This window comes from Anabrus simplex, chromosome 8 (assembly GCF_040414725.1).
Source record: "Anabrus simplex isolate iqAnaSimp1 chromosome 8, ASM4041472v1, whole genome shotgun sequence".
NCBI classification, from domain to species: Eukaryota; Metazoa; Arthropoda; class Insecta; order Orthoptera; family Tettigoniidae; genus Anabrus; species Anabrus simplex.
In genome coordinates, this window is record NC_090272.1 from 78,432,848 (window position 1) to 78,460,254 (window position 27,407).

Consider the following 27,407-nt stretch of genomic DNA (forward strand, 5'->3'; position numbering starts at 1 on the left):
TATCCAGCATGCTCCGATGGCGAATAGAACCGGTCACATAATACTTAACTTTCTTAAAAAAACTTCCACATAGTCAAGGTTTTAATACCACCCACCGCTAAAATTAATTTAATTCTTGACCGAAATCACACATTAGGGCGGTTTGAAATCTCTCCAGCTCCCTTACAGGCCGAAGTACCAGGAGCCCACACTACGGACATCTTGCCGGAAGCTAAGCTGGTGCATAACAACAACGGTTCCAGCGGCTTACACCAGAGCACGCTACGAAAACAGTAGACAACCAATACCAAGTTCATAACAACAAAGTTCCACCAAATATCCAATGGTGGGGAAACAATCCACCGTTATTTTCATTTTCTTTAAATGCATAACAATTAACTATGCTGTGTTGCATTACAGTACATGGCGCAAAGTAAAATGATAGTTCCCATTCCTTTTTTTAGATTCCACACGAACCAAATTCAGGTGTAGCGGTAATTACACATAGTCAATAATAATAATAACAATAATAATAATAATAATAATAATAATAATAATAATAATAACAAAGCACAGGTCAACCTCCAGGTGTACCATTGTTCAGAATGAAGTATTTCAGAAAAGGGTAAGAGAAAGAAAGAAAGAAAGAAAGAAAGAAAGAAAGAAAGAAAGAAAGAAAGAAAGAAAGAAAGATATTAAAGAATATAAACGAATATATTTAAGATTGGAGGGAGGATGAGCACCTCCGACGTCCCAAAACGATTTAAATCGTCCGCCCGGTAATTTTAGTTCACCCTACGACGGTCAGAGGCACTAACATGCAATTCCCGGCAATTTTTGCGGCAACCGTTGTGTACAGACGTTTTTGCCTTCGAGATATACAAGGCCGGGACACTGCTACTAATTTGTCGCTGAAAAAGCGGTCCGACCGTGTCCACGGTTTGGCCGCTAGATGTCAGGTTTCCGTTCTGTTCTTGGCGGACTTTAACACTGTGATGTGCGGAGTAATTGTGATGCTGTGTTGATTTTGTGCAATTTATTGTGAATATTGTTTCTGTCGGCGAGTGTCTGTGAGGTTGAGAAGAAGGTGCTCTGTTGTGTACCTCTCTGTATTTCGGATGACACAAAAAAGCATGAAAATTGACGTTCCATAGCACCGAGTTCGATAGCTGCAGAGGCTTAAGTGCGGCCAGTATCCAGTATTCGGGAGATAGTGGGTTCGAACCCCACTGTCGGCAGCCCTGAAGATGGTTTTCCGTGGTTTCCCATTTTCACACCAGGCAAATGCTGGGGATGTACTTTAATTAAGACCACAGCTGCTTCCTTCCCACTCCTAGCCCTTTCCTGTCCCATCGCCGCAATAAGACCTATCTGTGTCGCTGCGACGTAAAGAAACTTGCAAAAAAAGAACGTTCCCTAGTTTCCCTTCCGAGTGCGGTTTTGAGGGAGAAATGAAAGCAAACTATTTCTAGGCAAGGTGATATAGTAGGATCTCTTTAGGTACTTAGCAATTCTTCTCATAAAACAGATTTCAGTGTAAGCACATCAATCAAATTTCCTTCTATTTTCATTGTGTATCCTGTTCACAAACAGGAAAATGTCAAACGCAGGAATCGTCCAGCTCCCAAAAATGATGTATTGCCATCAAAATTTAGTAAAAGTTCCAATTCAGATAACGATGAACATACCATATCTTCATACGTCAGCCACAAACGAAAAAGGAGTGCAAGTCTCGTTTCTATATCAAGGAAAGTCTACAAGTATCTCTGTTAAATCTAAAAAATATACGGATGAGAAAACTAAATACCAGATTACAGGAAATAATCTGTAAATTGAGAAGTAGGATAGGGTAATGAAATCAGAAAAAATGTTTCACGGTATCTGAACTTGACCAAAAAGCAAACCAATTTGAAAAGCATGCTAAAATTGGTCAGTTAGGAGCTTTATTCCTGTTAGAACGAATTTAATTTTCATCTTCTTTCTTCATCAGTTTACCCTGCAGGGTCGGTTTTTCCCTCGGACTCAACGAGGGATCCTACCTCTACCGCTCAAGGGTAGTGTCCTGGAGCACCAAACTTTGGGTCGGGGGATACAGCTGGGGAGCATGACCAGTACCTCGCCCAGGCAGCCTCACCTGCTATGCTGAACAGGTGTCTTGTGGAGGGATGGAAAGATTGGAAAGGATAGGCAGGGAAGAGGGAAGGAAGCGGCCGTGGCCTTAAGTTAGGTACTATCCTGGCGTTTGCCTGGAGGAGAAGTGGGAAACCACGGAAAACCACTTCGAGGATGGCTGAGGTGGGAATCGAACCCACCTCTACTCAGTTGACCTCCCGAGGCTGAGTGGACCCCGTTCCAGCCCTCGTACCACTTTTCAAATTTTGTGGCAGGGTCGGGAATCGAACCCGGACCTCCGGGGGTGACAACTAATCACACTAACCACTACACCACAGAGGCGAACACAAATTTAATTTTACGGGAAGAAAAAAAGAGAAATACGGTGAAACGACGCTAAATATTCGCGTAACGGGCATAACATCGCTCACCAAACAGCGGCTTCAATACGAATGTTAAAATATCAGACGTGCGGAGGAAAAGATTGGATCGCTGATAATTGGTGAAAGGGCGATCAAACCCAAAGTTATTTATGACCGCAATCTCGATCCGCTTATCGGATACTCTGGGGCACAATTAAAGGAATCAGTAAGAAGTGACAAACTCGCTATCAGAGTTCTCTGCTTCTTTCGTGAATTACTTATTTTGTTTAAGCATATTATAAGAAATACGTTGTAGAAAATAAGTCAAACAATTGCTCTTGGTCTGTCTTTGATCTCATATCTGTTTGCTGCCTTCTGAAATTACTAGTTTTAATGAATTTTTATAGTTTTTCATATTCGAACGTGTTGTAATGAGCGGGCGAGACAGATCAGTAAAGAGAACTCTAGCGACACTTGCCGGAAGTATCTCGAGGACGAGCACCGCCGTCTCGATCCTAGACGGCGGTGAGGACGAGTCTAGTGTGCTGTATTTCCCGGCCTTGTGTATCTCGTAGGCAATGGTACAGAAGTGAAAAATAATCTTGAGAGTCGCCTCTTACGCAATACGCATTCTCTTTGCCGTGGCTATACACACGTCTGGTTTGATCTTGCTCTTGGTTTTGAAGTTTGTTTGCAATGCGCAGATCCCACTGCGCCGGTTGTTTATCTCTGACAGCTGGTTTGCAACAAGTGGCTTTTAATGCTGATGCGGCTCGTTGCACGAAATCGAATTGGTACAGTTAAAGACTGTTGAATAAAACTATCGCAGTGAGTACAAAACTGAACATTAAGAATTACCTCCTATTTTTGTTGAATAAATGCTTGGATAGTTGCCATAACCTAATAAATTACCGATTCAACTATCAACAGAGTTTTCCATTCCTTCCTCGTTGGTGCTCATTGTGTATGTCATTACCCTGGATCTTGACCTATTGACCTTCGTCTAACGGTACACCTTTAGGCTTGTTTGGGGTCGTCGTTAGATAGAGCCGGTGAACTGTGTGTCTTTGCGTCCAGCTACATTAATTGAATTCGGAGGAATGTTAGGAACGTACGAATAATAACTGATTAGTTTTTTTTAATTGCCGTAGCTTGTCGGGGTTGAGGATCAGAATAGACTCTACTTATGATATCTAAAGAACGTTGATCCAGTAACGAAGCATCGTGGTAATGAATTGTGAAAATATGTCTAAGTAAGTTTGTAATCTTCCTAAGGAATACTTAGTTATGATGCTTATTTAGTGGCAACCTTTGATTTGACATAATTGTACTTTGACGTGAAACTGTCAAGCAGTTCTCTGTTTTTGTTACCAAAAACTCACAGGTAGGTTATATATAGAGTTTTTTGTGAATGTTTCACGCAAAGAGGAACTTGCTTGTACTATTTCTTTCTTTTTTAAGTCATAATTGGATTTTTTCTCAACCTTGCATCTTATGTTTAAGCCATGTCGACTTTCTTTCCAGGTGAACATTCAAAACAAATACAGAGTAAACGAAGTAGGCCAATTTACAAACACCAGTGTTCTTCGATTATTCCTGAAGTATTTGAGGAAACAGTTATCAAAGTAGTTGCAAGAACAAATGGTAACTAAACTTAAAGATGTGTCCCTATAATAACTATGTGCTGTCACATGATAAAAGAAAATGCAGGTAACTTCACTCTCTTGATGTGAAAAAAGTATTTGCACACTCACTGGGGTAAATTAGAAGGACTCACCTAGTCAACTTTAATACTTGGTATGTTTTCCCTTTGCATCAATAATGGGCTTGTAGCCTTTGAGGCATGGAGTCAATGAACTTCATTTTCATTGTCTTTGTCAATATATATTTTAAATCGTTCTAGTGTAAGGGCTTTCTCAAGGTCTGCCTTGCAGTGTTTCCCAACTTTTTTGCCCTACAAATACTACAAAACCGAGCTCGATAGCTGCAGTCGCTTAAGTGCAGCCAGTATCCAGTATTCGGGAGATAGTAGGTTCGAACCCCACTATCGGCAGCCCTGAAGATGGTTTTCCGTGGTTTCCCATTTCCATGCCAGGCGAATGCTGGGGCTGTGCCTTAATTAAGGCCACGGCCGCTTCCTTCCCACTCCTAGCCCTTTCCTGTCCCATCGTCGCCATAAGACCTATCTGTGTTGATGCGACGTAAAGCAACTAGCAAAAAAAAAAAAAAAAAACCTACAAATTCTCGATTATATTGACATTGAATTATTGGTGTGGGCTTACAAATCTGTTCAGTGTGTTAGAGACAACCACATCAATAAGTCATCACTGATCTGCATTTAGGGCTGTCACCAGGTGGTGGGTTCTCTATTAGTAGTTTTACTTAGTCTTTTCTTAACCCTGGAGTGGTGCATGGGTTTTGTCAATATTAATGGTCGCACTGGGTCTCTCAGACCCATTTTTCTCAGCATTTTACTATTAGATTTTTATACTTTATTTCCAATTACATTATTATAAGACATTGTTTAGTTTATTTTAATGCAGTTTATATGACTACAATATTTAACTATCCTGTTTCTTAACCAAAAAGTGTATTTTTATAATTACACCAAGAAACTGATTGTTTTATGTTAACTTGTGAAAGGTAAAACATGGTAAGAGTAAAATGTAATTTAAATACATTTTTTCACTTTTTTCTGCATTTACATGCACAAAGCAACACTTTCATCTATTTTCCACACAGTCTTAATAAAACTTATTTTTGAGAATTTCACACTTGAACTATTGGTACAAAAATATGGTAAGAGTAAAATGTAATTTAAATACATTTTTTTCACTTTTTCCTGCATTTACATGCACAAAGCAACAGTTTCATCTATTTTCCACACAGTCTTAATACTGTAAAACATTTTTGAGAATTTCACACTTGAACTATTGGTACAAAAATATGGCTTTTTTTAGGAATGTGTGAATTATGTGTCATAATTCCTAAAATAGAAATCAAATTAGTTTTAGAAACACATGCAAGTAGGCCTACAGCAGAACATCACTTTAATCAATTTCTGTGCACATCCTGCAACCTATTTGTCCAAGTTCTCCACAAATGAAATTTTGGCACTTGGGACAGATGAAGGATGTCTTCCTGACTTTGTTTTTTGTGCAGAAATGACATCTCTTTTCCTGGGAACTTCTGTGGCAGGTGCTTGCACAGGGTAGTTATACCCAGAATTTGCTTCATCCATTCTTACACAGATGAAAAAGTGTACTAAACTAACAATGCAAAGTTTGACAACAAAGACTAACGTTAACAGTCACACTGGGTCTGCGAGACCCTAAACAGCCTGTACGCTCAAAGTTTCCAAGGCAACTGAGAGCAGGCTACTGTGTTCGGTTGAAGGTCGGGAGCCAAGAAGCTACCAGGGAGGCAGAAGTGTTCGGTGCATTCCAACAACAGGAACACCAATAAGTATGTCCGCCTGGGTCTCGCAGACCCGTGCGACCACTCCAGGGTTAAATGGTTTTTAAAATGTTGAAAATTTTTTGAACATCTCGATAGTAAATTATTCCAGTCTTTAATTTATCTTCCTATAAATTAATATTTTCCCAATTTGTCCTCTTTAATTCTAAATTTTATTTGTGGTATGAAAATGATTCCTCAATAATTATTGCATTGATAGGTATATTGGTATTATTATTCTCTTACTTCAGTATTCTGGCACAGATATTTCTATCCAAATACATCTAAATAGTCTTTACAGCCAGTGTAAACCAGCAGATCAGTCAGTCGTCAATCAGTCAACCAATCAATCAATCAATCATCTTTGTTATCATGCAATGAGCTTTGGGTCTTGTCTTGTTGGGAATAGTAGTTCTCACTAAAACCCAATTTCTCAGTGCTGGATGGTATATTGTGCTACAACACCTCACTCTGATTCTGACATTCCTGGTTCCATCTAGGCTATAAATGCCATGTTTTCCTCCCCAGAAGATGCTATCTGTGACGTTAAGGTTTTCTTTTCTCAGTTCTTGGTTGTAACTCTGCCACATGAACAATCATCCATCACAGCCAAATAAATTATAAGTTACTTGCTGGCATTGGTTCCAAAATTCCATTGGCTTACCTTTGTAGGCTTTGGCAAACTCCAAGTGTTTCTTTGTATTAGTCTCACTTAGATTAGCAATGTCCATAGCTAAGGATGCAGCACACTGGAATGGCTCCTAAATGGCAGAGTGGATTATTTGACGCCTCTCTACATGTCAAGGCTTTTGGTCTGCCTGTTCGCAGTTAATTGTCTGTAGATCTTGTCTTGTATCTGATGATTGCATAACATACCATAGAGAAGGTGAAGGAATCTGTCCAGTGTATAACTCTTACCTTGTGAATGTAGAGAAACTATCCTGCTCAATATAGACTGCTGTATCTATCATGTTGTGGCCTCGTGTTACTCGATAAGTAATTACTAACTAACCAATGTGCTGTGTTGTCAACCTTCCTCTATGGTACTAATGAGTTATGTTGGCTGGAGAATTAACCAATCAAAATTTGTGTTATCCATTGTGAGTGTGACTGTGCAGATACTTTTTTGATCTGTCATGTTGTGTATTTGTTCTCTAGACTTGCTCTTTGCAGAATTTGCAACCAATAGATTTCTTGTTCATTTGCAACAGAAGACAGTAGCATTAAATTCTAGACTTCCACAGTCTTCAGGCATAACATATCCTTGAAGATGAAGCTGTATGCAAATATTTCTTCCACTCTCTATATCTCTAACCTAAAGTGCGTCATTATGATGTAAAAACACTTAAACACAATTTCTTTCTTTTTATTAATAACTGACAAACTATTGAACTGGTTGCCATTGATGCTTTCACGGCCCGTACTTATAGACATGATACTGTATGGGCTTTTGGGCTTATGCCGTGTCAAGAAAATAAGGTGAAATTTTTTACGTTTCGCAGAGAACTCCCAAAAGCCTTACAGTATCATATCTATTGAACTGGTTGTGATTTAGCAGTCTCATAATTAGTAATAACTCCAGTTTGTTGAAATTCATAGAATTAAAACACACTTGAATAGATCCTGTGTAGGTTTTGAAGGTACTTTGACTGTCATAAGCCAGCTCTGTGTACTAACTAGAGAGATGTTACATGTAGTTCGATGTTGTGACTGACTCTTGTTGCTATTGGAAGAAAACTTCCTCCTATTTTTAACAGCAGATCTAGAATCAGGCTCTCAAGTTGTGCAAAGTAGAGAAAGATGATTGTATTCATACAAAATGCAAAAAGCTTGTGCAGCATACCAAATCTTCATACAGAAAGATAAAAATGAGTTACGTTTGCAGAAATAGAAGTTATGTAATTTTCTTCTTGGAATTTTATTACTTTCAGAGTTACTGATGATGTGCCAAGCTGTTCTTTTTGTGCTTTTTCACACATAATACCCACAAATAATGAAGTGCTATCACTTTAATTCTGAACATACACCGCTTATATATTTGCACTTTTCTATTAACTAAATGAACCCCATGGCACTACACCCCGGAAGGGCCTTGACCTGCCAAGCGACTGCTGCTCAGCCCGAAGGCCTGCAGATTACGAGGTGTCGTGTGGTCAGCACAGCGAATCCTCTCGGCCATTATTCTTGGCTTTCTAGACCGGGGCCACTATCCCACCGTCAGATAGCTCCTCAAATCCTGGCCGGGAATCAAACCCGTGGCCATAGGGTAAGAGGCAGGCACGCTACCCCTACACCATGGGGCACTTTTCTATTAATTAACTTAATTGCCTAGATATTTCACAATTAAGTTTCACTTCCATTCAGTCAGTCACTACTGATCTGCATTTAGAGCATTCGCCCAGGTGGCAAATTCCCTATCTGTTGTTTTCCTAGCCTTTTCTTAAATGATTTCAAAGAAATTGGAAATTTATTGAACATCTCCCTTGGTAAGAAACTGTATTCCCTAAATCCCCTTCCTACAAATGAATATTTGCCCCAGTTTGTCCTCTTGAATTCCAATAGTATTTTCCAATGATGGGTGGATTAATTAAAAATTTCCAATATATTAAAATCTCATCCCAGTAATAATTAAGAATGAGAGTCAGGTACATAGTGTTTCATAGTAGAATAGGTGGTTGAGCAGCGAGTATACGTGTTATGAACAGCCTAATGGCACTTGCCAAAGCATCAACATATAAGGAATTGATTCATTTTCTCCAATCTTTTGTGGACTAGTCATAATTGTATGTCGTAAACTTGTACTATATCTTCTGATGAAGTCAATAAGGGGGAGTTGAACAAGATATCGGATGTAATATGAACTGCAATGTATCGCGTATTGAAGTCCCTTAGAATGGTAGAAAGGCGACTAGCAGTGTTGGCTGCATGAGAAGGTCAGAACAAATCAAGCTGCTTTTCTTTGGACTTTTTCAGTTCTTGAATCAAGTAATCCTGATGAAGGTCCCATACACTGGAACCATACTCTAGTTGGGGTCTTACCAGACTTATATGCCATCTCCTTTACATCCCTACGGCAACCCCTAAATACCCTCATCATCAAGACTCCATTCTCTTTTATTTCCGATTAAGAATGTATCCATTAATTTACATGTTCACCAACCCTAGACTAGTTATTAAACTGGTAGCAACATGCTAATGTTGTTGTTCCACTTTTCTTGGAATGAGCTGACTATTGACTGTTATCTGGGAAGTCCAGACTCCAGATAGTAATGAAGTAACAGTAGAACACAATGAAGGGTTGGCCTTGACTGATGCCACTGAACTCTCAGAAAGTTGCTATTTGTATGGTACATTGAGGGAGGATTAAGTGTTCTTCAAGGTACTACATGGTTAGTGTGGATCAAGAGAAGAAGAAATATTTTCTCAAGTGGTTGTCACATTTTTGTTAGTGTACGTAGAAAGTTTGTTGCATTCTTAGAAGTTGAGAAGAGGACTATGACTTAAAACCTGTATAATACATGAGGGCATCCAACATTCCAATCAATCATACTGATCTGCATTTAGGGTTGTAGTACAGGTGACAGATTTCCTATCAGTTGTTTATCTAGTCTTCTTAAATGGCAAAGTTGGAAATTTATCAAACATTTCTCTTGGTAAATTATTCCAATTCCTCTTCCTACAAATGAATATTTGCCCCAATTTATTCCCTTAAAATCCAAATTTATGTTCATATTATGACCTCCCTACTTTTAAAATCTCTACTAAAGTTTGTTCGTCTACTATATTTTTATTTTTTTACAATTTGCTTTACATTGACCTGACACAGATAGGTCTTACGGCGACGATGGGCTAGGAGTAAGAAGGAAGCAACCATGACCTTATTTTTATTTTGTATAAGTTGCTTTACGTCGCACCAACACAAATAGGTCTTATGGCGACGAACGGACAGGAAAGGACTAGGACTGAGAAGGACGCGGCCATGGCCTTAATTAAGGTACAGCCCCAGCATTTGCCTGGTGTGAAAATGGGAAATCACAGAAAAACATCTTCAGGGCTGCCGACAGTGGGGTTCGAACTCACTATCTCCTGAATACTGGCCTCGCTTAAGCGACTGCAGCTGTCGAGCTCGGTGAAGCTGACAGTTATGTGGTCCAAACCACACAACCACTCACTTGGTATATTCGTCTACTATTGTCATTCCACGCCATCTCTTCGTGAGAGCTAGGAACATGCAGGTTAGTCTCATTGTTCGTCTCCTTACTCCCAAGCATTTTTATAACACTGCTCTTCTGTCAGAAATCACCCAGAACAAATCATACTACTTTCCTTTGTATCTTTTCCCATTCCAATTCTTGAATCAAGTAATCCTAGTGAGAATCCCATACACTGGAATCATACTCTAATTGGGGACTTGCCAGAGACTTACATGCCCTCTCCTTTACAACCTTACTAGAACCCCTGAATACCTCCATAACTAAATGAAGAGATCTGTAACCTTTGTTGTAGGTGCTCACAGTGTTTCCCTGAGTTACTTTCACCTTGTCAACACAGTAATGAAAACTGAGGGGACTTTTCATCTTGGTGAAACTTACAACCTGACTTTTCACCCTGTTTACCAGCATACCATTGTCAGCTGTGCATCTCACAACATTGTTGAGGTCTTTTTGAAGTTGCTCACAATCCTGTTACTTACTTACTGCTCTGTACAGTATAACGTCATCTGCAAAAAGCCCTATTTGTGACTAGTTCTTTACTCTTATCATTTACAGTATGTACAAAAAAAAACTTAGGGTCCAATAATACTGTATTGCAGTCTCCCCCCCCCCCCCCCGCCCCTTCCCCTCTTATTTGTTACAGGATCAGGTAATGCTTCACCTATTCTAATCAAAAACATGCGCACTGAGACAGAATAAGGTAAAACTGGCCTGACGCCACCCCGAGATGTCAAGGTGGCATTTAGGATCTAGCCCTTGATGGTTGGGAGGAGATTACCAAAAGTGAGCATTATATTCCTCGTCTCATGACTTCTGTTCTTCACAGGCTTCAAGTGGTAATCCAAACCAAAGGCCTTTATATGAGTTACTAGAAATGCTCGCTAGTGGTTCAGTTTCCACATAAAAATATATGTTCCGGCTGCTGTAAAAATATTGTCAGCAGTCGTTCACTCATTACGGTGAGATATTCTTATTCCACTGTGCGTCAGTTAGCCACCAATTTCGAGGCATCATGCAATGACTAGCAGTGCCAAACATAATAATAACAACAATGTTCAACACATAAAAAAAGGTAGCGACATGGATTTGAACCTCAACTGTCAACTACGGTGCCTGACACTATCCATACATTTTACAGGCGGAGCTATTAATTCAATGACCAGTCCACTGATAATCTAAGATACTTCTACTAAAATACAGCAATCCTCATTATCTGTCTATTGCCTTCAATCATAGAAATCAAAGTTGAGTCCATTCATGTTATGCTTAATTTAGCATTGAACTAACATGTTTTTGCATTAAACAATAAAATAATGTGTCTATTTATATGCAAGTAAGTAATAACAAAAATAAAAATAGATAATATACCTTCACTCTATGCTTACTATCTTACTTAAGCTATTAATGGACTATATAGTATTGTGACGTTATTAAAGAACTTGGATTTCGTTGGCAAATAATTGGAGATTTGTGTCGTTTGAATTGAAACGAGTGTGCATTTCTGCGCACTCTGTTGGCATACCTCGTTAATAAAGGATCGCCCAGTTGGTGGCGGTCCTAGCGACTGCCATTATAAACAATATAAATTATATAATTTAAAAACTAACTTTTTTTTTAAACAACCTCCTACTTATTTTACGACAAGTAAAGTGATCTATCAAGTCATCCAGTTCATTTTGCATCAACCTTCCTTCAGCATTGAAGAGTGCCAAAAGCCAAAAATGTGATACATTGATAATCTCAGATAAGTTGTTATTCACCACTTGATAATCTCAGATAAGTTACTACACACCACAAGTTTGTTCCGCTGAGTAGTTGGTGGTCAGTGTATTGAGCCCTCTAAGGACCACCCTGCAAAAAAAAAAAAAAAAACTGAGATAGATATAACAAATTTGCACCCATATTTTGGCCCCATGTTAGAAGTTGCAGGTAAAATTTCAGATGCAAATTTTCATCATGCAAGGTAGGAGTCAAGATCGTTTTAATTTCTGGCAACAATGTCTGTAATTAATACTGTATTATTAATCTTTGCTATTCTAAGGACTGCTAAGATATCTCTTTAAGAAATATTCTTTGTGATGTTTCTAATGCTGTATGAAGTCATTTGTATGTTCAGAAATAAGAGGACCGGGCGAGTTGGCAGTGCATTTAGGGGTGCGCAGCTGTGAGCTTGCACCTAGGAGAGAGTGGGTTCGAACCCCACTGTCGGCAGCCCTGAAAATGGTTTTCCGTGGTTTCCCATTTTCACACCAGGCAAATGCTGGGGCTGTACCTTAATTAAGGCCATGGCCGCTTCCTTCCCGCTCCTAGCCCTTTCCTGTCCCATCGTTGCCATAAGACTTGTCTGTGTCGGTGTGACGTAAAGCCAATTCTAAAAAAGAAGAAAAAGGAAATAAGAGACATTCCAAAAATTAAGATAGCTATTCCTGAAAGGAAGGAAAAACATTGTGCCCCTGCTGAATTGCCACCCAAGGCTCAGGCCTATGAGGCCTATTGGAAAACCCAGGCCCTACTTTTAAGCAGTGTAACATTGAGTAAGTCAGATGCAACCATTCATCAAGCAAGATGGATTCAAATCATCTTCATTCTTAATTTCTGACAGTGATGTCAGTATTATTAATCTTTGCCATTCCAACCATTGCTAGCATATCTCTAAAATATTCTCTTTTTTATTTTAAATGCTGCATGAAGTCATTTGTGTATTCGGGAAAAAAGCAGCATTCCAGTTTTGATACAAAAAGTTAGCAGACTCTTTTGTGGAAGAAACATTGTCAAACTGTGTAGAACTTAATAAAATATTTATTCTCTTGCTGTATTATATACATTTGTCCAATAATCATAGGAAGTACTATAATGTTAGGAAAGTGACACATGGCTTTTTTTGACAATTTGTAGACTGTTGTAATTTAAACTCATTCTGAAAGTATAGAAGTGGACCCTCTTGTGGGCAAAGTATAGATAAAGCTCCATGTATTAACTAGTCAAGAAAAGTGCTCCTCCCTTTTGATCATGCTTGTACCGAGCTTGATAGCTGCAATCGCTTAAGTGCGGCCAGTATCCGGTAATCGGGAGATAGTGGGTTCGAACCCCACTGTCGGCAGCCCTGAAGATGGTTTTCCGTGGTTTCCCATTTTCACACCAGGCAAATGCCGGGGCTGTACCTTAATTAAGGCCACGGCCGCTTCCTTCCACTTCCTAGGCCTTTCCTATCCCATCGTCGCCATAAGACATATCTGTGTCGGTGTGACGTAAAGCAAATAGCTAAAAAAAAAAATCATGTTTGTACCCCAGTACTTGGGAGTTTTCAGTCCATCAGTTTTGTGACAAGACATGTATTGTTATGAAATGTCTTACATCAGAACATGAAATCTGAAGTCAGAAAGCAGGAGTCTGTAAAGAATTTTACAAAGTTTATTCCTCACAAATATGATAGAAGTTATAAGATATATTTTTCCCCTTCCTTCATTCATTTTCATCTATGCCAGAAAAAATATATATTAAATGGCATGCTGAAATATTACTATGAAATAAAATCTTAAAATACTTTAGCACCTACTTGTTTCTTCTCCATGGTAGTTACATAATTGCTATAGTATATTATGAAACAAAATAACATGGAATTCAATAATTATTGACTTCACTGAACAATGAACTTGCAATAAGTGCCATTGACAAAAGATTCAAACATTTCCAAATGCCGAAAACAAGATTTCAAATACCAGACCACAATAATAGGAACATAAACCAATAAGAAATCCCTGCTGTTCCCTGTCATCATTGGTGAAGAGACTCAATATTTTATAGTATTAAAACTAAAAATTTTGCTCTCTGTATTACATTATTATATTTGTAAGAGGTCCTTTGAAAAATGTCCATAATAGCTGTTACATGACATTGGAGAACAGATACATAATGTTATAACAGGGCACTGGTGTAATTACTTCAAAAATAAGGGAACTTCTAAGCAAAGAGAGCATTGGCAACCAAGTAAACAATTTTTAGAAGCTCAGTGTCTTTCACAAGTCATAATCATCATCATCATCATCATCATCATCATCATCAGTGTCCCACTCCAGTCGCCCGGGTATGGTTTTCTATCACAAGTACACATGTTTAATGTTTATTTTGAAAAATGATAAATTATCCCTTCTGTAAAGGAACACATTTTGAGAATTTCTTCCATTTATCATTAATGTGGCCACCTCTCGTACAGGAAGACTGCATCAGATTCCCAGCTACGGAATGAGTTGGCCGTGCGGTTAGGGGCACGCAAGTGTGAGCTTGCATCCAGGAGATAGTGGGTTCGAACCCCACTGTCGGCAGCCCTGAAAATGGTTTACCGTAGTTTCCCATTTTCACACCATGGAAATGCTGGGGCTGTACCTTAATTAAGGCCACAGCCACTTCCTTCCCACTCTTAGCCCTTTCCTATTCTGCCATCGCCATAAGACCTATCTGTGTCAGTGCGCCAAACCCAAATTTTTTAAAAAAATCGCAGCTTGTCCAGTCATTTAATCTTAGACCTAGAGCTGGAAGGAGAACCGCTGAGGAATTGTCTGAAAATGAAAAATGTTCATGACATTTTGACATATCCATGATCCCATATCAGATGTAATGAATGGTATCATTGTCAATTTTTGACCACTTAGGACAAAGCTGCACAAGAGAGAAATTATATCAAAAATAAGTTTTCTCTAAAATTAAATATAATTTTTTTACTTATAAATTTGAATGTACTAGGACTGCTGTATCTTTTGCGTATTTGCCCATCCTTGCAAGCTGCTGTGCAGAAGCAAACAAGTGCATGGACTCTTTATAACCAAAGCAGTAGAAAGTAATACCAAAAACTGTAACTTTTATTGGGCACTTAAATAAATGGGTTAATAGGCTGGGTGTGCCATATATTTGTTTATTGTGAGGGAAATGTATAATTACAATTGATCAAAAATTAAATTAAGAATCTTTCTTGTATGCGTCATATCACATCCCCTGAAAATGCCTATCGATCTGGCATATTTGTCTGTGTTTCCTGCAAGGTGGAATAGCTTCTGAGGTTTTCATATACCCTTCAAGTCTTGAATGTTTCCTAGCCAGGATGTTCATCTTCTTCCAACACCTCTACAGCCTTCTATTTGCTCTTTAATTGCGGCAACACTAAAAGACCATGGTTTCCAGGTATTTGAAGAGGTTCATGGCTTAGCGCACAACGGAAGGATTGACATCATTGCTTTCAAGAATAAGAAGAGAGGTTACATCATCGACCCCACAATTTGCTTTGAAAGCCATGTCGCTGGAAGGAGAACCGCTGAGGAATTGTCTGAAAATGAAAAATGTTCATGACATTTTGACATATCCATGATCCCATATCAGATGTAATGAATGGTATCATTGTCAATTTTTGACCACTTAGGACAAAGCTGCACAAGAGAGAAATTATATCAAAAAAGGAATATTTACTTACGAACAATTCCTTACTACAGGGAGAAATACCAGATAGAGGAAATCGACATAGTAGGTCTGATGATTGGAGCAAGGGGAATGATTCCTGCTTTTGCCGCTAATTTCTGGAAACAGATGTCTCTGCCAGTTACAACGTTACGGGAGATTGCCATCATAGCCTTAAGGGGCTCACTGATAATTCTAAGAAATCACTGTTACAATTAGGTTACCTTCAACATTTCTCAAGTACAGTTTATCTGTTTCTCTTCTAAAAATAAATGTAAAAGTATATTTTGTCGCAAGGCAGCCTCTGCATGAGACGAAGTATTTCAAAAATAAAATAACTTCGGAAATTAGTACTGATTAGCCCTTAGTATATTTTACAGTTGTTAGAAGTTTTTATCCAACATTGGCTCTCATTAGCTCTCCAGGGAATTCAAAGCATTCTCCTTTGAAGCCACATTTCAATTGATTGTTGCTGCTTTTAGTGTCCAGGCTTTACACCTACACACAAAAAAAAAAATAGGGGAACATGTATTTGTATGCTCCACAAAACAATACCCCACACCCAGGTATATTACCAACTACTGTAAACCTTTATTCTTTACCATTAAAGTATACAAAATAACATCAATGAATTCATGGTTCATTTTCAGAACACAAACGGAAATGTCCAAATAGGGGCGAAAACAAAGTGATAACAATCCTCCAGGGTGGATTTTTATCATAGTTGGAGAGCTTCAGTATGGTGTATTCCACAAGCATTTATCACACCTTGGCACCTACGTGGCATGTTCCGTGTAAGTCGACAGGGGTCACGTTGCTCTATCACTTCCCATTCTTCAATGAGAGCCTATGCGAGGTTTTGGAAAGTCTGTGGTGGAACAGGACGCCCACGAACACTTCTGTCAAGCCTATCCCACACATGATCAATGGGTTTAAGGTCAGGATTCGCTGCTGGCCATTCCATCTCTTGAATGTCCACTTCTCGCAATGCTACATGAGCCGTGGCATTGTTGTCCATGAGTAGGAATTCAGGGCCAACACCATATGCAGCAACCAACTCATGCTGTAGCAGTATCTGCTCGATGTACCTCACAGCGGTACGGACGACGACAAGATCCATACGGCCTTCAGTACTGATGCCACCCCACACCATCACAGAACCTTGTCCGAATTGCTTGCCTTTCTTGACAACATTTGGCATGTACTGCTCATCAACGGCATCTCCATACACTTTGACATCCATCACGCTGTGTCAGGGGAAATCTGAACTCGTCTGTGAACAACACAGTTCTCCATTGGCGAAGTTGCCAGTTGACGTGGGTACGAGCAAACAGAAGGCGAGCTGCACAATGTTGCTGTGTTAAACAGGGCACTCAAACAAGACATCTGGGTTGTAAGGACACGTTTCTTAACCTGTTCCTTACTGTCTGGTCAGACACCGTGACTCCAGTGACCCTCCTGAGGTCTTGTTGCTGAACGACCCCTCAATGCACAGATGGTCAGATATCAGTCATCCTGTGGGGTTGTCATACGTCCACGACCGTGTCCAACCCTCCTTGTGAACTGGCCTGTCTCACTGCAGCGATTCCACAAGCGGTGAATAACTGATGGAGAGACATTGAGATCCACAGCAACACGAGGAAAGTCCATCCTTTCTGGATCAAAGTGACAGCCCTTGCAACTTGAACCTTGTTAAGATGTCTCATGAGATGTGCTGGTCTATGCTCAAATGACCGCAGTAGTCTGTGTACCTCACAACGACACATGGACGCACAGCTATTCACTTTGTTTTGAGGGGTCACCTGACAGTTCAATGCATGGCTAAGCCTACAGATGGAGTATGACTTTGATTTGACATACCCTGAGTAGCTAAGGTCTCAAGGTATGCTGTACAACCATCTACGAAATTAATGTTCACATACCAGACGTTACAAAACATGTTCCCCGAAAATTTTTTGAACTGTGTATATAACACCACTGACTAGATGTAACACTTAAGCATTGTTTATCTCAGCTTCAAATTTAGATTTTATATTACAAACACTGGTTTTATTTTAAGAAAATTTGTTCCTACTATCTCTATTCTTTGTTTAATTTCTTTGTCAGAATCCAGTTGGTTGGTGATGTAGCAGCCCAATATTTGAAGGAATTAAGTCTTTCTATTTGATGGCTGTTGATATATTGACTGGCATCCAGAAGTTGCTCACGTCTGAAGATAGTGAATTTTGTTTTTGATGATTTAGTGTTTAAACCCATCTTTGATTCTGCTTTATTCACTCAATTCAAAGAGTACTGGAGGTCTTCAGTTTTATCACTTAACGTAACAGTGTCTCAGCATATCTAATTTTACCAATCATTTACTGAGCGAGTTGGCTGTGTGGTTTGGGTTCAATCCCACTGTTGGCAGCCCTGAAGATGGTTTTCTGTGATTTCCAAATTTTACACCAGGCAAATGCTGGGACTGTACCTTAATACCTTAATTAAAGCCGTGGCTGCTACCTTCCTAATCCTTGCCTCGCTGAAAACTTTCGATGTATTAATGTGGCGTTAAACCATTAGCAAAAGAAAAATGTGTTTATGATGAATGCAGGCTTTCAGGCAAAGCAGGCAAAAGGTTGAAATTCCTCTGTTTAGAATTTTCAAACTGAAACTTTTCCAGAAAGTGAAGAACATGATCGCCTAACCTTCTGTAAGTTTTTACAACAATATAATATTTATTAATGAATTAAAGAAATAATTACTGCAGACTTCTAATTATGAAAAAAAATTCAAATGTGACTAATTTTGAGCCTAGGAAGCCAAAGGAATGATGAAAATGAGTACTGAAATTTGCAAACACGTTATTTAAGAAACATATGATACACTTTTTAGAAAAAGTATAGGGATGCTGAAATAAAAAAAGCAAATGAGTGGTTTCTACTCTTGGATGCCATGCTTGCCTCTGTGGCGAGTGAAAACAAATCCACGAATAAACAATTTACTCGCAATATATATTGAAAATAAAAGGAAAGAAAGTCATCAGCACATGGTTGCTTGAACATCTGTCAATGATTATGAAGTATGATACCATTTTTGGTAGATAAGGCCCACTACAATTAAAAAACTGAGGTGCTCAGAGCGACACAGGCAAGTTTTGTGATTTTTTTTTTTTTCTTTTTAGGATCATTCACAGCAACTGTAAGAGGGTTAATTAAGTCCACAACCACTACCTTCCCATTGCTAGTTCTTTCGCATCTTTCCATTACCAAAAACCTTCTAAGCATTAGTGTGATGTAAAACCACTAGAAAAAATAATAATAATAATAATGATTTTTGCATTTATCGTCTCCTGTTGTGAGCTACACCCAAATACTAGTCTGTAAATCAACGGTAATCAAGTAGAAAGAATAAATTCCTTCATATCTTTTGGGCCGCTATATCACCAACCAATTGAAGTAATTAAATAAAAAGTTAATTATAAATTCAATTAAATGACCCCTTCAAAACCTGGCAAGATGCTTATCTCATAGTCCTAACTGGAGAGAGAACATTATTTTGTCCTCATTATTGTGAGATGCCATATTATTTAATTGCGAGTGACTATGCAGCCAAACACATTCTATCTTCCCATGTGCACTGTCATTGCAGGAAGGAGCCATCATCATGTTGCTGAGACTGTACTCATTTCTGGTGTTGTGTTGGGATCTGGTGTATGTCATTGTTGGCTGTCTGTGGGCCATTTTTGAATCATTTTTCCAGTTCATCAAGCCTCCCAAGGAGAAACCAGTAGATGGAGAAATTGTCTTGGTAAGATTCTCCACCAATTGTTCTTGATAAAGTAAGAATTTGCCATTTTTTTTTTTAAAGAAAAAATCACTTTTGGCAAAAACTAGCCTATTTTGTTGGCTATTTAATGACTATTCATAGACCATTTTTGTCATCTAGCACTTGTAGATTCAAGCAATAGATAGGGACAAGCAAGTGACAAATTGAGTTTTATATTGTAAGATAGGAACTTTAAAAGGATCATTATCATCATCCTTTCCTCTTATACAGCAGGGCGTTTATGGCACTTCTCCACATTCCTGTCTCCTTCCACCATTTTGTTCCAGCCCAGGCTGCTTCTTCTTGCCATCCTTATTTTTGAATCAATTCACCTTGTTCTAGGACCCTCTCACTCTCTTTCCCTTGAACTTCAGTAAAATCTGAAGAGCTTTTTTAAAAATGTTGTCGCTCCTATTCCAAATCCGTGAATGTAACAGTGCTCTTCCTACCCATTATTTCCCTTAAGACTGGTCACGCCTTCCAGCCACATATTGATATACAGTCCATCAGAACAAATTTAGTTGAGATCCTTTTCCTATGCTAATGTTTTGGCATAGGAGCCACGATATATCATTGTGCCATGCAGCATACAAAAACAAATTGACTAATAGACTAAATACAATGGATATTCATGTGTTTCTACATTGGCAGATGTACATCTACTTTTACATAACAATAAAACTAGCACATGTTTGCTAATTCACACATCATAGGTCAGGTCGTGATCATCCTGCTCCTGTATATGACAGTAGACGGTAGGTACTACCTGCGACTGTCTGGCCGAGGGTCAAGCGGCCATTACCGGACTAATGGCTACGGGTGGAGGAGTCCTCGTTTTGTAGGCCAGGTGAAGCCTTTGTGTAGAAAATGACACATACGTTCACCAAAAAAAAAAAAAAAAGAATATGGTCAGTGGTTTATATGAAGAAAGAGGACTCCAGTCCCAATGGCAAAAATAAAACCTGAAGAAGTTTCTCCTGTCAGCAACATGTGTACTTCAGTGACGCGGTTACAAAAGACATCTGTACTCCTGAGGTGCAGTCTAAAGTTACACATGGCAGTAGGTATAAAATCCCTCTGGGAGTAGCGACTACGCCGTAATAATAGTCTAAATACCAGTATGAAAAGGAATCTATAATAGGATAAAGAGAGTGACAGATCAGTGTGAGAAGAGGCAGCAATAGAAAGAGGAGATAAGGACAAACATGAAAAGGGAAATCAACAATTTCCATACCTTCTTTTCAAGTTCATACCTTTCTGTTATGTAACTTGATTTGTACTTGTTTTTCCTTTCCATTACAGCAGAGTCTCGGAAATCTGAGGCTCCATTAAATCCGAGCGTTATTTGAAATGTTCTTTTTATTTAAAATGAGTTTTCTGCAACATTTCATTCCCTGCTTATTCCCGCCATGGCATCATACTGTGCCTCCCCTCTACTGAGATCATGCACGTGTTTGTCATCGTGACTGAAACTAAAACGTTTTTGAGAAAGAAGGGTCTTTCTATTAAATCAGTTTTATTGCTGGACAGTGCAGAGTCACATCCAGATGAACAGGAACTAGTATATGATGGAATTAATGCTTTATTTTTGCCCCCTAACGTAATACGTTTGATACAACCTATGGATCAGGGTGTTTTGAAATGTCTTTAAAAAAGTATCTGCACCGCCTGCTACATTCACTCCTCAAGGAACGGAACATGAGAAAAACATCACAAACTTCCTCAAACAAATAACCGTGAGCAACATAGTGTATTGGTTAGCAGAATCGAGTGAAGCCAGAGACATTCACAAAATCATGGAAAAATGTTTTAGTGCTGTGTCTGCTGACAGTAACTCTGATGACAGCAGTAGTGAACTTGTCAGATCTAATCTCACAGATACCCAGGTGGAATCGAAGTCACGGAATTGTTGAAGAGTGATGAACAGTATGAACTTGCAGATGAATCAATCATTGAAGTGTTGAATGAACCAACAGAAGATAGCTAGGTACCGGGCGAGTTGGCCGTGCGGTTAGAGGCGTGCGGCTGTGAGTGCATCCGGGAGATAGTGGGTTTGAATCCCATTGTCGGCAGCCCTGAAGATGGTTTTGCGTGGTTTCCCATTGTTACACAAGGTAAATATTGGGGCTGTACCTTAATTAAGCCCACGGCCCCTTCCTTCCAACTCCCAGGCCTTTCCTATCCCATTGTCGCCATAAGACCTATCTGTGTCGGAGTGGCGTAAAGCCACTAGCAAAAAGAAGATAGCGAGGAAGAAGTTTTAGCAGAGACGGCGCCAAATATGTCTCATAGCAAGGGTCTCACTGCATTGGAGGCGGCACTACGCCATGTAGAACAACCAGGGGCAGTCCCAATAACACTGCTCTGCAAGCGATAGCTTGACATTTCTGCACTGAAACAATGGAACATTCAGAAACAGAAGTCAATAAAGGACCTGTTTCAAAAAATAACCTTAATCCATGCCATAACATTATAAGAAATGACACAACAGGACCTTAGCTTCAATCGTTGCAAATTTTTTCATGTTTCACAATTTCCCTGTGTTGTTCCATGTAGTCAGAGTTATTCCAAATCCGAAGTACCTTACCCCCTAATTATCTCGGATTATCAAGATTCTACTGTACTTATATTGGCCTGTTGGGATCCTTTCCTTCTTCTGTGCTTGTCCTTTGTTCATCTTTATCTTTTTGTCTCTTCTCTTTTCCTATCTTTAAATGGTCTTCTTCTCATCTTACGTTGTTTCTCACATGACTGAAGATCTATCAAGATGGCCTGATGCCCAGCCTCCTGATGAAGATGGGAAGGTGAAACAAGCTCATCAGAACTGAGAAGAGATGGCTGTAGAAGAATAGAAATTGAGGAGCCTGTCTTTGTGAAGTCATGGTTTATGAAGATGTGGAGATTTTCTTGTCCTTTTGTCTTTTTATGTTTATCTTTGTCTCCTCTTTCTGTTGCTCCCTCTTCCTAGTCTCACCTGTTCATCCTGTTATGTGTTCCTTTTCATGTTCCTGTCTCTGTATGTCTTGACCTGTCATTTTGTTTATTATCTTATGATGTATTTGTTCTTTGCCCATCGCTTCGCTTGGCTGTTATTGAAATGAGGAGCACACTTGTTGGGAGTCCTGTTGCGAGACATCGGAAGAAACTTTAAATTCTCTTTAGATTGCAGGTGCAGGGAGAGGAATTGGGAAGGAGCTGGCCATTCAGTTTGCTGCCCTGGGTGCCAAAGTTGTGTGCTGGGACATCAACGAAGAAGCAAACAAGTGCACCGTGAAAGAGATAGCTAATTTGGAAGTGGGCAGCAGACAAGCCTATGCCTACACCTGTGATGTGGCCGACCGTGAACAGGTGAGGTTATCAAGATATTCAGCCCAGTGCAGTGTGCTTTATCAAAAAGATGTTATTGACAGAGAATTATATTGTGATGATGATTCATTTAGTGAATGTTAGAGTTTACGTGAATTTGGAGCGGCAAATCTGAAAGTGATGGTAGTGATAAGGAAGATGGCAGTAATGTCATGATTCGTTCACAGTCACAAGGGTGGTGATGGGATTTTGTATTCAGGTGCTGTAAATTCCCCTAAATGTTGATAGTGTTCATGTTCCTGACAAACTGCAGTTTACAGAACAACAGGCTTGGAAGCACAAATTCCTGATGTTTTAATGGATTAGATTTCATGGTGGTTTTTTTAAATTATTATTATTATTATTATTATTATTACTTCTTGGAGCACATAATAGCGAAAACTAACAGGTATGCTAGTGATATTTTGAACACAGATCTGCCCACTAATTCCAGAGGCAAAGAACTGATTATTTTGACAGTAGATGAACTGAATATATATGTATCAGTACTTACCCTCATGAGCTGTCTAAAAGACCATCTATTCAATCATACTGGACAACTGATGAATAGGATAAGAAAAGTGCAGTTTAATGGTGATAATCTAAAATAATAAATCATTTTCTGTATACCTCAAAGGATCATTTGGCTTTATGTGAATAGAGACTTAAGACAGTCAAGGAGTTAAAGGAACCTTAATCCATATTATTATTATTATTATTATTATTATTATTATTATTATTCAGGTCATGAAAACTGGTGCACTGGTGAGAAAAGAGGTGGGTGATGTCACCATCCTGGTCCATTGCTGTGGTGTACCAAGTCCTCGTTCTCTAGTTAGTAAACCGGCCCCAGAAATTCGTAAGACCATGGACGTCAGCATCATGTCTCACTTTTGGGTAAGGATCTCCTGTCTATTTATTTATTTATTTATTTATTTATTTATTTATTTATTTATTTATTTCCCAAAACATCTTCATTCTGGATGATCTTGCAGCCCATTATTCTGCAGATATAACATACTGCTTACGCTGCAATATTTTTAGTGATAGTCTTGTGTACTTGTTATTTGAATCTGTTTCTCTTCTCTATTTTCAATGCCGGGCTGAGTGGCTCAGACGGTTAAGGCCTGGCCTTCTAACCCCAACTTGGCAGGTTTGATCCTGGCTCAATCCGGTGGTATTTGAAGGTGCTCAAATACAACAGCCTTGTGTCGGTAGATTTGCTGGCATGTAAAAGAACTCCTGCGGGACTAAATTCCGGCACCTCGGCGTCTCCGAAGACCGGAAAAGTAGTTAGTGGGACGTAAATCAAATATTATTATTATTATTATTATTATTATTATTATTATTATTATTATTATTATTATTATTATTATTATTGTACCGGGCGGTACACCTCTACACCGTTTATTTAAAAGTTGCGCCAGTTGAAACTCCTCTTCTGGAGGAAGGTTGAACTTTATCTATTCTATTAATTCCCTACTTTCTCAGAAGATGTCACCACGTGGAAAATTTTGAGTTTTTGAACTGTGTCACTTTTGATGTGTTTTTGTTTCGCTTGAAGTAAGAAGTGTGAACTTTCTCTTCTAGAGGACACTACTGAAGATCAACAATAGTGCAACCTAGTGCGAAATCAAAGAACTATTTTGTTGGAGAAATTTTTATTTCAAAAGTTTGTTTCTTGTTAAATTTCTTTCTGTTATTGTTTAAGTTGGCTGTATACCCCTCTTTTTCCCCTTGTTTTAGATTTGTCCAATCCCGAATTTCTTTTAGTAATTTCTGACCAATCTGGTGTATCTTCCCCCAACTTGTATCTGTTGCGGGGTCCTATCCAATAAAAACATTGTGGGCGGGTGTTTTCATTCCCCTAACGCCTAGAAACTTCCGCGAGAGGATATAAACTGCTGATTTTGGGGTCTCCGGGCCACTTCTGTTCCATCTTTCAGTGTATTAAGTTCATTGCAGGAGGCGGGAAGCGCCTCTTTCCTCGGCAGCGATCTACTACCAGGTAATGGCCTATTAATATCTTCTTTTCTTGCTAGGTCGGCAGTTTAACTCTCGCGGCGGGTTCGAAGCGTTTTCCATCATGTAACCTTTTCCTAAAATGTAACTACTCTTTTCTTCTCTTTCTTGTAAAGTTACATATTGGGATAGAGAGTGCTAACCCTCTCGAGCTCCCACTCACATTTGTTTTGAGGTGAACTTATTTTCTCAAACTTTTCTTCGTTTATGTAATGTAAAGTGTTCTTCCCTAAGTCACCTCTGTAGTATGGGATTAGCCCTTGCGTTAGTGGCCCAGAGCCAGATTAGGTTTTAAAAGCAAAGTGTATTAGGAGTGCAAGTTCGCCTCCTCTCAAGTTGTATTTTAGAGGTCATGTATTAATCTTTTCTCACCTAAGAGACCTCAGTAGGTTGGGTATTTTACCCCTGTGTATATGTCCTTTGAGGACAACTTGAAAGTTGAGTTTGGTGTGGCCTGGAAGAGGCTTAACTTTAAGAGCGAGTGGCTCTTTTCCAAAACTGAGAGTTGTATGCCTCGAGGAGGCTTTGCTGTGTAATTTGGAGCAAGGGCTCCAGGGTTTGAGTGGGGTCTTCTGCCCCTTTTGTTGAAATTGGTATATCGTAAAGTGAGCTAGTTGCTCAAGAATTGTGTTTTCAGGGCTCGAAGCCCAAATTCTTTAATCCCTGTACTTGTACATTTCAAGTTGTATTTCGGCTACTAAGTACCTGTTCTATTTGTTGTTACCTAATTTTGAAAAGAAAATATAACCTTGTTAAATTTTAAAATTTAATTTCTCTTTAGTAGCTTGAGACCTATTCACCACCCAGCACCTTCTTTCATGCTTAACTACCGCTAAAACTCGGTAACAATTATTATTATTATTATTATTATATTTTCAATTTGATCTGTAGTAATTTTCAATTCATCTAAATTCATTTGTATTTCTTTAAACCATGTGTTTTTTGTTTTACTATCCAAAAGAAATCAGAAAGTTGTTTCAGGAGTCTAGTATTTGATAAGCGGTATATGTGTCCAAAGAACGCAATCCTCTGTTTTCGCATTGTATCAACGATCGATTCACTTTCCTTGTAAAATACTGAATTTGACAAAAGTCTCCACTGGCCATCAATCTGGTGTTTTTTATTATTAATTGTCCAAAGAATTCTTCTGTCAACTTTCTGCAGTTTGTCTGTTGTTGATTGGATATTCAGTTTAAATAATGTTTCACTTGCATATGTTGCTTCTGGCTCAACGATGGAGTAAGAATGTCAAAATTTAGCATTAATCGAAAGAGACTGTTTCTTGTAACTCGGCCAGGTAATTTGTTGTGCTTGTCTCAATTTTTGAGTTCTGCTATATATGGATGCTTTTTTGTTAGCATTCCAAGTTATAATCTCACCAAGATATTAAAATTTGTCTATAACCTTTATTTTCTGAGTATTATTTAACATAGTAGGCCTGATATAGATGTTGATTCCCATAGGGAATCTGAAATATTTGTCCCGAATGAGTAAATTTATAATACCAATATAAATTGTCCGTTATTGGACATTATAAATTTTCCAGCTAACTCATTCCTGGTTGCCAGCGTTTCACCCCCGTGTGCTAGACTGGGCTCATCAGTTGGTACCTAGTACACCTACCAAGACATATGGCTAGCGCATACCGTGGAGGCCACTGCGTAGGCTAATTGGAGCCACTGGCAGTGCCAATGCACTATGAGAGACTTTCTCATTACCAAAAATTGATGCCTGCTTGGCCATGATAAAACTATAAATGGTCCATTATTGGACATTATATCTATGGTTTATATCTACGGTACATGGGAGATGAATTTTATTATGTTATTTATAATCGTTAAAATTGCCTAATAAATTATTAAATGCAAGGAACATACAATACCATGTGCTCATTCTTTTCTTGAGTGACCTTGCATAATATTAAACATTATTTACATGCATACCAATCCACTGATCTCAAGTTTTGTATAAAATTACTGCTCCAAATTAGGGCTAGTGATACCTGAGTAATAAGTAGATGTCTACATTACTTGGCTACCCATTCTCTCAAAACAGATTCTTGTATTATCTTGATACCCATTCATTACAATTTTCCTATTTTTAATCTTATGATCATAAAAGAATAAATGAACAACAGTTCTTTTTGCTCAGAATGTTGATATTAACTCATAAAAGTAAAAGAGTAAGTTAGTGTTTTATATAAATTGCATCTGAAGTATTGGTTGTGATATAAATAGCATGTGAATACTGATGTAAAAGAGTTTATTTATATTTTTCTCCTGCGTATACACCTGGAGGAAGCCTGTGAATGTGTTCCAAGAGAGATAGTCTGGGTAATATTGTGATACCATAACATTTCCGGGGAGTATGTGAGGCTGATTCAGAATATATGTTCATCCCTCTACCAAAGTGAAAGCTAATTCAGGGGTCTCTGAAAGTTTTCCTGTTGAAGTCAGTGTGCATCAGGAATCAGAATCGAGTCCAATTCTGTTCAACGTTGATATTAACTACCTGACACAGGCACCTGATGCCAGAACTAACATGGCTCTTGCCGTACATGGATGATATAATTCTGGTCGATGAAATGTGTGAAGAGGTTAAGACAACCTGAAAACAATTGAGAGCATTGCCGGAGTGATACGAATTCAGGGTCAGCCGTAAAAGGAAA

At 38.8% G+C, this 27,407-nt stretch overlaps 1 protein-coding gene across 3 annotated transcripts in view; it reads left to right on the forward strand.

Moving 5' to 3' along the window:
• Nucleotides 1–3,132: 3,132 nt before the first annotated feature.
• LOC136879138 (17-beta-hydroxysteroid dehydrogenase 13) overlaps nt 3,133–27,407 on the forward strand; it is a 42,425-nt gene continuing 18,150 nt past the window's right edge. The window contains exons 1-5 of one of the 3 annotated variants that reach the window (XM_067152889.2): nt 3,557–3,706; nt 3,978–4,097; nt 19,196–19,354; nt 22,535–22,720; nt 23,462–23,614. In XM_067152889.2, the coding sequence (XP_067008990.1) occupies nt 4,095–4,097; nt 19,196–19,354; nt 22,535–22,720; nt 23,462–23,614 (501 nt within the window). In that variant the 5' untranslated portion in view covers nt 3,557–3,706; nt 3,978–4,094. Of the gene's footprint in view, nt 3,282–3,556; nt 3,707–3,977; nt 4,098–19,195; nt 19,355–22,534; nt 22,721–23,461; nt 23,615–27,407 lie in introns of those variants that run through there. The other 2 variants (XM_067152891.2, XM_068229008.1) reach the window with 2 other exon arrangements.